Genomic DNA, 12,596 nt, shown 5'->3' with positions numbered 1-12,596 from the left:
GGCAGTTTGGAGTGCAATAGAGATTTCACCATCTGTGGATCTGTTGGGGAGGTATGAAAATTGGAGTGGGTCTAGGGTTTAAGGAATAATGGTGTTATGTGACCCATGACCAGCCTTTCAAAGCTACGGGTCGGTAGTCATTTAGGCAGGTTACCTTAGTGTTCTTGGGCACAGGAACTATGGTGGTCTGCTTGAAACATGTTGGTATTACAGACTCAGTCAGGGACAGGTTGAAAATGTCAGTGAAGACACTTGACAGTTTGTCCACGCATGCTCGGAGTACACGTCCTGGTAATCCGTCTGGCCCCGCGGCCTTGTAAATGTTGACCTGTTTAAAGGTCTTACTCACATCAGCTACGGAGAGCGTGATCACACTGTCGTCTGGAACAGCTGATGGTCTCATGCATGTTTCAGTGTTGCTTGCCTCAAAACGAGCATAGAAGTAATTTAACTCGTCTGATAGGCTTGCGTCACTGGGCAGCTCGCAGCTGTGCTTCCCTTTGTAGTCTGTATTATTTTGCAAGCCCTGCCACATCCGACGAGTGTCGGAGCCGGTGTAGTATGATTCAATCTTAGACCTGTATTGACGCTTTGCCTGTTTGATGGTTCGTCTGAGGGCATAGCGCGATTTCTTATAAGCTTCCGGGTTAGAGTCCCGCTCCTTGAAAGCGGCAACTCTACCCTTTAGCTGTGGCGGCAGGGTAGCCTAGTGGTTAGAGCGTTGGACTAGTAACCGAAAGGTTGCAAGTTCAAATCCCAGAGCTGACAAGGTACAAATCTGTCGTTCTGCCCCTGAACAGGGCCTGATCCTAGGCTATCATTGAAAATAAGAATTTGTTCTTAACTGGCAAATATTATTAAAAAAGTGCAGATGTTGCCTATCCATGGCTTCTAGTTGGGGTATGTACGTCATCGATGCAATTATTGATGACTGATGTGGTGGTACCATCGGAAGAATAGCCAAAACAGCTTCTTCTGACCTGATACTTTAGTTTTTAGTAAGCGGGAATCAGGAGTTATGTGACCCATGACCAGCCCTTCAAAGCTACGGGTCGGTAGTCATTTAGGCAGGTTACCTTAGTGTTCTTGGGCACATGGTTAGATTATGCTTAGATTTGCCAAAAGGTGGTCTAGAGTTTTTTTCCTCTGGTTGCAGAGGGAAAGTCCCTGGCTACTATTAAAGTCCCCAGCTACTAGGAATTATCAGCTTCTAGGAATTACAGCTCATTGACTGCGGTCTTAGTGTCAGCTTCGGTTTGTGGTAGTAAATAGACAGCTACGAAGAATATAGATTAAAACTCTATTGGTAAATAGTGTGGTCTACAGCACCCACAGCATGATGCTGCCACCAGCATGCTTCACCGTAGGGATGGTGCCAGGTTTCCTCCAGATGTGACGCGTGGCATTCAGGCCAAAGAGTTCAATCTTGGTTTCATCAGACCAGAGAATCTTGTTTCTCATGGTCTGGGAGTCTTTAGGTGCCTTTTGGCAAACTCCAAGCGGGCTGTCATGTGCCTTTTACAGGGGAGTGGCTTCCGTCTGCCCACTCTACCATGAAAGGCCTGATTGTTGGTGCTGCAGAGATGGTTGTCCTTCTGGAAAGTTCTCCCATCTCCACAGAGGAACTCTGGAGCTCTGTCAGAGTGACCATCGGGTTCTTGATCACCTCCCTGACCAAGGCCCTTCCCCCCCGATTGTTCAGTTTGACCGGTCGGCCAGCTCTAGTTAGAATCTTGTTGGTTCCAAACTTCTTCCATTTTAGAATGATGGAGGCCACTGTGTTCTTGGGCACTTTCAATGCTGCAGACATTTTTTGGTACCCTTCCCCAGATCTGTGCCTCAACATAATCCTGTCTCGGAGCTCTACGGACAATTCCTTCAACCTCATGGCTTGGTTTTTGCTCTGATATATACTGTCAACTTATATAGACAGGTGTGTGCCTTTCCAAATCATGTCTAATCAATTGAATTTACCACAGGTGTACTCCCATCAAGTTGTAGAAACATCTCAAGGATGATCAATGGAAACAGGATGCACCTGAGCTCAATTTCGAGTTTCATAGCGAAGGGTCTGAATACTAACGTAAATAAGGATTTGTTTTTTTGTAACAATTTCTAAAAACCTGTTTATGCTTTGTCATTATGGGTATTGTGTGTAGATTGCAGAATTGTTTTATTTAATCCATTTTAGAATAAGGCTGTAACGTAACAAAATGTGGAAAAAGTCAAGGGGTCAGAATACTTTCTGAAGGCATTGTATGTATTTATTATTAACAGGAACTGCAGCATAATGATACTATTAATATAATACTAGATAATACTTGCAAATTAATTACACATCTTTCTGTAATAAGACGAACTACACGTTTATTTATTGTGTTTTTGTTCTAACCCATGTTATTTTTAGTACTACATTGATATTGATTTCTGCTTTGTTGGGTTTGGAGCTTGCAAGAAAGGCATTTCACCCTACTTGTGAACGTGACATTAACACTTGTTTGTTTACCTACCCTTAAAGATAGGGTTAATTTTTATAGCTTTGAGTATAAAATATAGGATGGACCAAATAAATACATAGTTAAACTTAGAATGTAATAGGATCGTTGTGGGAGGGACATTGTGAAATAAGGAGTACTGATGGCTCAATTATTACCACATAAGTTCATGCATACAGTGAGTGTTCTTATCTACAACAACCGTCTGGTAAAAGTAGGTTACAAGTCAAATCAAATTGATCACATGCACCGAATACAACAGGTGTAGGTAGACCTTAACGTGAAATGCTTACTTACGAGCCCTTAACCAACAATGCAGTTGAAGAAATAGTTAAGGAAATATTTACTAAATAACCTAAAGTAAAAAATAAAATAACGAGGATATATACAGGGGGTACCAGTACCGATTCAATGGGGGGGGGGGGGGGGTACAGGTTAGTCGAGGTAATGTGTACATGTAGGTAGGGGTAAAGTGACTATGCATAGATCATAAACAGAGTAGCAGCAGTGTAAAACCAACCAGGGGAGGTCAATGTAACTAGTCCAGGTGGCTATTTGAATAATTGTTCAGCAGTCGTATGGCTTGGGAATAGAAGCTGATAATTATAGTAAATAATTATGCGTGCTATCAAACATCACATAACACACACACAAATATCATGATGATTTCTTTGATACAAGAGTTAACTCGTATATGTCTAAAAAAGCAAGCTAGTCCCCGCCCCCTGTCTTGTTGTCCAAAAACTTGCATGAAATCGATTTGAGTGGAAAGGCTAGCTTGCTATTCTACTACATTGACTCATATATCAAGTCCACAATCTTGGGAGTGTACATTTTAAGAGGTATGTGTACGACCATAAACTATTTTTGATGTATATATGAAACCCATTACATTGTCAATCTAAACGGAATTGTATATTCTTTCACTAGGTAATCGCTCTTCCCGCTTTTTGTATCAAACTGTTAGCTAGCTGAACGCTGCCTACAAAGCTAGCGTGTTGATCCGCTATACCACATGCATTAGCCTAAAAACACTAACATCAATTCTAAATAATGTACTGGATGGAGTGGTTTTCAGATTACTTCCCAACTACAAAATTGCTTTCCAAATGGCTTGTCTACGATTTGCCTTCAAACGTGTCCATGCAAAATCCAACTTTCGACACGTTAGCTAACTAAGCAGTGGTAGCTGCTAGCTAATATTGCTAACGCAAACGACAGCTTGTTCATTCTATTCCAGTTGTTCGCCCAGGTGATACGTTATACTTTTAGCCATATGTAAATACGTTTTCCCAATGTTATAAGTATTACGTTATTTTTCATTTTAATCGAGCAAATTACTCCGGCATTTCCCCCTGACCGCTCTCGGAAGTCTGTAGACTGCACTAAACTTAGCCAGGATTTCCGGCTCCTTTGCGATTGCCCCTCTGCTGTTTTGTTTCCGTTTCTTCCATTTCCGTTTCAAAGTTTTCCAGATTCTAAGTTTCAGAGTATATTTAAATCGACATTTAAATCAGTTATTCATTGAACTGTGTTTCTTACAGTCAGTATAAATTGTGTATTTCATGAGACCGACCCCCGTTTTGCGCGTGTCTCGCCCCTCATAACATCGCTGAAAAATATGCTGGATAGCTAGCATTGTATTGCTACAGTATTGTACAGCTATGCTACACGTATAATTAACATTATTACCGATATATCTTAGAAGTGTTTGCTTTCAGAGGAGTTCAAATTTATCAAGTTTATGTAATAATTGATCAACTAATGGCCTACAGTAAGGCCTATGCTTTGGAGAGGCCTCGCCCTCGCGTTAGTACTTTAGCTCGCACATAACTCTCTGCCGCCCAATGAGAAACCGAGGCTCCCTCAACTGGGTGATTCTCATGAATCCAGTTTTAAAATGTCTAGCAAATTGAGTTACAAAACCATGATTCATCTTCAAAAATCAAGTTTCATTTTGAGGACCAGATGTTTAGATTTTGGAAAGTGTCTTATATTAAATAAATGTTACATTTTACCTGAAATTTGTAAATTTCCACCCCAAATTCTCATTGCTGAAATGCATCTGGATTAAATTCTTTAGAAAAAAACTAATTTATTTGAATAAACCCCCAAATATATTGCAGTAGTTTGTCCATAAATCATAAAAATGTTACACTAGTTGAAGTTTACATGAAACTATAATATTTATTACATGCAAACAGTATTTGTGGACATTACATAACACTTTTTAAAGTAAAGCTTTATTCACCCATGATGCATCATCTAGAGGAGTAGTCCTTAGATGAGCACAAGTTTTAAGTGTATATATATATATATATCTTCAGAATGAGGTTCTTATTCTCATCCCACTTGGCCTTCTCATTACCGAAAGCGCTAAAATGTCCAGTATTATGCTTTACTCAGGCCTCATTAGGTGAGCAATGTTGAAAAATATTTGAATATTGATTTGTTTTTGTTAACTTTTTTGGACTTTTTTTACGGTAATGATCATTTTGCGATTTTATTTTTTTGTCAAATGCATAATATCTGACCAAAAATATAATAATTCTGAAATAGATAAATACGGATCCTAATCTCAGTGTTGCAAGAGGAAATGTAGTGAAAAATTACACCTTAGATTTTTTTGTTTTTGTTTCGAGACTATGACCCAACTTCATTCACATCAAGACCCACTAGCTAAATATTAACCTTTTAGATTTTATTTTAAACAACTTTTTAATTGATATAATGCCACTGTTCAAAGAATGTGTTCATGATAATTTACTAAAGTCTCAATGATGGTGCCAATTTTGCTACTAGTCCTCAGTTGTTTTTATTGTATATTTGATGGTATTGGAATTGAACCGTTTGTAGCGATGTGTTTGTTCCATCACATCTGAAAACATTTGATGTCACCCTAATGTTGATTGATACCCCCCTGTCTGTCTGTCTTTTCCTCAGAATAGGTTGAATCTTGGGGTACAGCAATGTCTAAAAGTGAGACAGAGGAGATGATAGAGATTGAGATCGACGGACAGGAGAAACAGGAGTGCCTGGAGGAGGGGTGAGTGATATATATTTTACAATGTGCTTATGGGTGCCTGTTCACATCAATTCAAACCCAGCTCCCTCCCTACTTCTGATGATTTAACATGACTATTTGTGTGTTTTTGTTTGTGTGGTCGTGCCATTTTCAGGGTTGAGGAGCAGACCATTACATCAGCCGATCTGATCCAACAGGACATCGACATCAATGAGCCAATCGGTAACCTGAAGAAGCTCCTGGAGCCCCGTATCCAGATGTCATTGGATGGATATGAAATCTGTTTACAGGACATCCAGGTACTGATGGAGGCCTGCATTTATGGGGTTCAAATACCTGATCAGACCTGAAGCTGATGGAGGCCTGTATTTATGGAGTTCAAATACCTGATCAGACCTGATACTGATGGAGGCCTGTATTTATGGGGTTAAAATACCTGATCAGACCTGATACTGATGGAGGCCTGTATTTATGGGGTTAAAATACCTCCTCTCTCTCTCTCTCGCCTGTCCTCCGCCCTCTCCCTCACCCGTCCTCCGCTCTGTCGCTCGCCTGTCCTCCCCTGTTGCCCTCTCCTTTCTTTCTTTCTGTCTCTCCAGCTGCATCCAGACCACAGCCTCTTTGATCAAGGAGTGAAGACAGACGGCACAGTGCAACTCAGTCTACAGATCATCACAAAGCCAGGTACACAAACGACAGTCTCGGCACCAAAATCAAAACCCAGGCACTCAATATATAGATGCACACAAATGTGGCACCATACAAATGAGGCTGTTGATACTAATCACACTCTAACCTCCCATCAAATCCCTCCATCCAGGCGAGGAGAAGCTGAACATCCTGGAGATCGTGAAGCCGGTGGAGACGGTGGAGGTGGTGATCGACCCGGATGCGGCAGGGGAGGAGGGCACCCTGATGGAGGAGGGCCAGCTGATTGCTGTGGAGCACTCCTCCCTGTCAGATGACACCTCGGAGCAGGTGACACGCTGGGCCGCCGCCCTGGAGGGCTACCGCAAGGAACAGGTCCGTCTGGGGATACCCTACGGTGAGGAGGACACCAACACACACTTGCACTGAAACACAAAAACAAGCAGGACACAGACCAATACAGATATACACTGAAACACAAAACCACAATTAATCAGGCAGGTACACACTGTTGTACAAAGTGACACCAGTTTGCTGCTATTGCCATGCCATTTATAACAGACAAGAAAAGCTGTAGTCAGCATTGTCAGTCTTGTAATGTGTCTGTCTCCTCTCAGACCCAGAACAGTGGACGGCGGACCAGGTGATCCACTGGGCCGTGTGGGTGATGAAGGAGTTCAGCATTGACGAGATGGAGGTGGGAGGGATTCACATCCCGGGTCACGACCTCTGCTCCTTCACCCAGGAAGAGTTCCTGCAGAGGGTCCCCAGTGGAGAGATCCTTTGGAGCCACTTAGAGCTGCTCCGCAAGTGTGAGTTTGTAATGTAGCTTCTGTATGTTGAGTCACTGTGTTAGGGATAAGGGCTAGCACCATTTCAGGACTAAGTAGAGTCATAATACACACCTTGCAGCAGTTAGCCTCGAGGTTAGAGGGTTGGGCCAGTAACCGAAAGGTTGCTGTTCCGAAACCGGAGCCGACAAGGTCGCTGTGCCATTAACCAAGGCACCTAACCCTAATTTCTCCAGGGTCGCTGTACAATAGCGACCCTGGCTGTGACCCCACTCTCTGCGGGTGTCTCAGGGAGTTGGGATGTGTAAATAACCACATTATCTACCAAGGGAATTTTCTTCGATTATAATCACAGCCGTCTATATCCCCACCAAGCAGACACCTCGACGGCCCTGAAAGAACTTCATTGGACTTTATGTAAACTGGAAACCACATATCCTGAGGCTGCATTTATTGTAGCTGGGGATTTTAACAAAGCTAATCTGAAAACAAGGCTCCCTAAATTTTATCAGCATATCGAATGCGCGACCCGGGCTGGCAGCATTCTGGATCGTTGCTACTCTAACTTCCGCTACGCATACAAAGCCCTCCCTTACCCTCCTTTCGGCAAATCTGACCACAGCTCCATTTTGTTGCTCCCAGCCTATAGACACAAACTAAAACAGGAAACGCCTGTGCTCAGGTCTGTTCAACGCTGGTCCGACCAATCTGATTCCACGCTTCAAGATTGCTTCGATCATGTGGACTGGAATATGTTCTGGATCGCCTCAGACAACAACATTGATGTATACGCTGATTCGGTGAGCAAGGTTAATAGCAAGGTTAATAGCAAGGTTAATAGCAAGGTTATTAGCAAGGTTATTAGCAAGTGCATCGGTGATGTTGTATCCATGGTGACTATTAAAACCTTCCCCAACCAGAAACCGTGGATTGATGGCAGCATTCACGCAAAACTGAAAGCGTGAACCACTGTTTTTAATCATGGCAAGGCGACCGGAAACATGACCGAATACAAACAGTGTAGCTATTCCCCCCGCAAGGCAATCAAACACGCTAAGCGTCAGTATAGAGACAAAGTATGTATGTGGCAGTGTCTACAGTCAATCACGGATTACAAAAAGAAAACCAGCCTCGTCGCGGACACCGATGTCTTGCTCCAGATGACTTAGGGCACGACTGCGTGGCCTCGCATGCCTCCAACTCAATCATCAAGTTTGCAGACAACACTACAGTGGTAGGCTTGATTTCCAACAACGACGAGACGGCCTACAGGGAGGAGGTGAGGGCCCTCAGAGTGTGGTGTCAGGAAAATAACATTCACACTCAACGTCAACAAAACAAAGGAGATTATAGTGGACTTCAGGAAACAGCAGAGGGAGCACCCCCCTATCCACATCGACAGGACAGTAGTGGAGAAGGTGGAAAGTTTTAAGTTTCTCAGCGTACACATCACGGACAAACTAAAATGGTCCACCCACACAGACAGCGTGGTGAAGAAGGCGCAACAGTGCCTCTTGAAACTCAGGAGGCTGAAGAATTTGGCTTGTCACCGAAAACACTCACAATCTTTTACAGATGCACAAACGAGAGCATCCTGTCAGGCTGTATCACCGCCTGGTACGGCAACTGCTCCTCCCTCAAAGCAGGTGCATCAAAGCAGGGGCCGAGAGACTGAAGCTATTTTTCAATCTCAAGGCCATCAGACTGTTAAACAGCCATCACTAACATTGAGGGGCTGCTGCCAACATACTGACTCAAATCTCTAGCCACTTTAATAATAAAAAAACTGGATGTAATACATGTATCACTAGTCACTTAAACAAAGTCACTTTATATCATGTTTACATACCCTACATTACTCATCTCATATGTATATACTGTACTCTATACCATCTACTGCATCTTGACTATGCTGAACGGCCATCTCTCCTCCATATATTTATATGTACATATTCTTAGTCATTCCTTTACACTTGTGTGTATGAGGTAGTTGTTGTGGAATTGTTAGATTACTTGTTAGATTTTACTGCACTGTCGGAACTAGAAGAACAAGCTTTTCGCTACACTCGCATTAACATCTGCTAACCATGTGTATGTGACCAATAAAATGTGATTTGATTTGAAGGGGATGGGAGTTGTTCTGAGCCTGGACAAGCATGTTTATTGAAGTTGGTTTTAGCTCACATACTGTATCTGTCCATGTTCTTTACAGATGTGTTGGCCAGTCAGGACCAGTCTGGCCAGGAGGCCACAGTCACCATTGACCAACGTAAGTTTATTTCCTGTCTCTCTCACTCATTGTCATGTCACCCTGCATTCATCAACCACACTATATTGTTCTCCTCTATGTGGGTGTTGTTGCCTATAGGCACAGATCTAGGATCAGCTTACTCTCACCCAAATCCTTACTTGTGCCAACATGGGTAGGAACACCAAACTGACCATAGATCAGGTGGTAACTTCATCCTGTATATTAGTGGCTGTTTGAACCTTCTGTCTCCACCCTCAGAAGTCCAGATCATCCCAGCTGCTGTGCAGACCACACCCACTACTATCAAGGTACTGAAGCAGAACCGCGGCCCCAGAACACCCCGCATCTCAGGAGGAGAGGAGCGCAGCTCACCTGGCAACCGCACAGGTAGGCATTTGTGTGTCTTGGATGTTGTGTATGTACAGTTGAAGTCGGAAGTTTACATACACCTTAGCCAAATACATTTAAACTCAGTTTTGCACAGTTCCTGACATTTATCCTATTAAAAATTCCCTGTCTTAGTTCGATCAGTTAGGATCTCCACTTTTATTTTAAGAATGTGAAATGTCAGAATAATAAGACAGAGAATGATTTATTTCAGCTTTTATTTCTTCATCACATTCCCAGTGGATCAGAAGTTTACATTCACTCAATTAGTATTTGGTAGCATTGCCTTTAAATTGTTTAACTTGGGTAAAAAAAATTTGGGTAGCCTTCCACAAGCTTCCCACAATAAGTTGGGTGAATTTTGGCCCATTCCTCCTGACAGAGCTGGTGTAACTGAGTCAGGTTTGTAGGCCTCCTTGCTCGCACAGGCTTTTTCAGTTCTGCCCACAAATTTGCTATGGGATTGAGGTCAGGGCTTTGTGATGGCCACTCCAATACCTTGACTTTGTCACAACTTTGGAAGTATGCTTGGGGTCATTGTCCATTTGGAAGACCCATTTGCGACCAAGCTTTAACTTTCTGACTGATGTCTTGAGATGTTGCTTCAATATACACACAATTTTCCTCCCTAATGATGCCATCTATTTTGTGAAGTGCACCAGTCCCTCCTGCAGCAAAGCACCCCCACAACAAGATGCTGTCACCCCCGTGCTTCACGGTTCGGATAGTGTTCTTTGGCTTGCAAGCTTCCCCCTTTTTCCTCCAAACATAATGATGGCCAAACAGTTCTATTTTTCTTTCATCAGACCAGAGGACATTTCTCCAAAAAGTATGATCTTTGTCCCCATGTGCAGTTGCAAACCGTAGTCTAGCTTTATTATGGCGGTTTTGGAGCAGTGGCTTCTTCCTTGCTGAGCGGCCTTTCAGGTTATGTCGATATAGGACTTGTTTTACTGTGGATATAGATACTTTTGTACCTGTTTCCTCCAGCAGCTTCACAAGGTCCTTTGCTGTTGTTCTGCGATTGATTTGCACTTTTCGCACCAAAGTACATTCATCTCTAGGAGACAGAATGCATCTCCATCCTGAGCGGTATGACGGCTGCGTGGTCCCATGGTGTTTGTACAGATGAACGTGGTACCTTCAGGTGTTTGGAAATTGCTCCCAAGGATGAACTAGACTTGTGGAGCTTTACATTATAATTTCTTTCTGAGGTTTTGGCTGATTTCTTTTGATTTTCCCACAATGTCAAGAAAACAGGCACTGATCTTGAAGGTAGGCCTTGAAATACATCCACAGGTACACCTCCAATTGACTCAAATGATGTCAATTAAGCCAAATAATCTTCTGGAATTTTCCAAGCTGTTTAAAGGCACAGTCAACTTAGTGTATGTTAACTTCTAACCCACTGGAATTAGGATACAGTGAATTATAAGTGAAATAATCTGTCTGTAAACAATTGTTGGAAAAATGACTTGTGTCATGCACCAAGTACATGTCCTAACCGACTTGTCAAAATCGTAGTTTGTTAACAACAAATGTGGAGTGTTTGAAAAACGAGTTTTAATGACTCCAACCTAAGTGTATGTAAACTTCCGACTTCAGCTAGATGTGTACCTCGAGCAGTAGTCTTGGTATGCTTTTTTTTATGGATGCCTTAAATGTGCATATGCTCGTATCTGATGTGAACACACGCACACCCGTCCTCTCACCTGTCCCTTTAGGTAACAACGGTCAGATCCAGCTGTGGCAGTTCCTGTTGGAGCTGTTGACGGATAAGGATGCTAGAGACTGTATCTCCTGGGTGGGAGAGGAGGGAGAGTTCAAACTCAACCAGCCTGAACTGGTGGCCCAGAAATGGGGCCAACGCAAGAACAAGCCCACCATGAACTATGAGAAACTCAGCCGAGCGCTCAGGTATGTCAATCTGCCAGTTTCTCTCCCTTTTCTTCTAACATTTTCGTTGCACAATTTCAGGCACTTGTGACTTGTTCCCTTACCTTGAACTTTCTAGTCATGTCGTTTTAATTTCAGCCAATTTTCTCAGGTATTACTACGACGGGGACATGATCAGCAAGGTGCAGGGCAAGCGATTTGTCTACAAGTTTGTGTGCGACCTGAGGACTTTGATTGGCTACAGCGCTGCTGAGCTCAACAACCTGGTGACGGAGTGTGAGCAGAAGAAGCTGGCCCGCATTCAGCTGCACGGGATTGGCCAGCCCATCACCACGGTGACACTGGCCACCTCAGCACAGGACAGCTGAGGGGGAGGGGCATGGGGCTCCATGACTGCCCCAGGTAGAAGTTGCCCACTGTGACCAGCCCTAAGCGTTACATTAATAGGTGGAAATGATGAACAGACTTTAGATCCATGTCTATGGGCAACTTCGTCCTTTTCCTTTTGGTTTGATTGGGGAGGTTGTTTTCTTATTTTAACCAGGGAAGAGATGCTTGTTGGAGGGAGTGTATATGTGTGTGTGTGTATATGAGTGTCTGAGAGGTGGAGTGTGTTTGCGTATGCTGGAAAATCAAATGAGCTTTGCATTTTTTGTTCCTTTATCTGTAGCTTAGTATAGTTTCCATTGTATATACCGGTACTCCATGTTTTTGATAGCCACAAGGGCAGTGTATTTTCATATTTTCCATTTATAAAAGGATCAGTTTTGTATTTTATTTGAGGCTTTTTTCCTCCTAATGAGTTGGACCTTGATCGTCCACCAGGGGAAATAAAGTGGCAGATGTTTTCCTAAGGACTGAGTCTGTCCTTGATCCAACAGCTCCAATGCAGAGCCACAAAATTGCATGTCGGTGTATTCTACTATGCTCATTCAACCGAGACCCCGATGTAGTTCCTAAAAAAACTGTTGGTGGGGGGACCCTACACGTAGTCTGTCTATAGGCAGAACTGCTCCAGTGTAATGAGTATGTATGCATACATACATACATACATACATACATACATACATGCACACCACTCAGGTGGGTTCTCATGTTTTTCC

The 12,596-nt window shown here is 43.1% G+C and overlaps 2 protein-coding genes across 3 annotated transcripts in view; one reads left to right on the top strand and one right to left on the bottom strand.

The window, feature by feature from the left end:
- LOC139404363 (splicing factor U2AF 35 kDa subunit-like) overlaps positions 1 to 4,701 on the bottom strand; it is a 20,289-nt gene extending 15,588 nt beyond the window's left edge. The window contains exon 1 of the mRNA XM_071147215.1: positions 4,514 to 4,701. Within this exon, the coding sequence (XP_071003316.1) occupies positions 4,514 to 4,560 (47 nt within the window). The 5' untranslated portion in view covers positions 4,561 to 4,701. The remainder of the gene's footprint in view (positions 1 to 4,513) is intronic.
- Positions 3,025 to 12,596, top strand: LOC139404338 (GA-binding protein alpha chain-like). 2 transcript variants are annotated; one of them, XM_071147212.1, is made up of 10 exons: positions 3,025 to 3,337; positions 5,439 to 5,541; positions 5,675 to 5,819; positions 6,120 to 6,204; positions 6,341 to 6,565; positions 6,786 to 6,980; positions 9,172 to 9,228; positions 9,469 to 9,597; positions 11,322 to 11,514; positions 11,645 to 12,596. In XM_071147212.1, exons 2-10 carry the CDS (start codon positions 5,465 to 5,467, stop codon positions 11,859 to 11,861), a joined length of 1,323 nt encoding a protein of 440 aa, XP_071003313.1. In that variant the 5' UTR covers positions 3,025 to 3,337; positions 5,439 to 5,464; the 3' UTR covers positions 11,862 to 12,596. The 2 variants fall into 2 exon arrangements, with proteins under 2 accessions (XP_071003313.1, XP_071003315.1); XM_071147214.1 differs by having other exon boundaries at positions 5,444 to 5,541; positions 11,645 to 12,347.

Source organism: Oncorhynchus clarkii, chromosome 3, assembly GCF_045791955.1.
Source record: "Oncorhynchus clarkii lewisi isolate Uvic-CL-2024 chromosome 3, UVic_Ocla_1.0, whole genome shotgun sequence".
Classification (NCBI taxonomy): Eukaryota; Metazoa; Chordata; class Actinopteri; order Salmoniformes; family Salmonidae; genus Oncorhynchus; species Oncorhynchus clarkii.
Note: the sequence above shows the minus strand (reverse complement) of the source record. Positions and strands in the feature narration are given on the sequence as shown.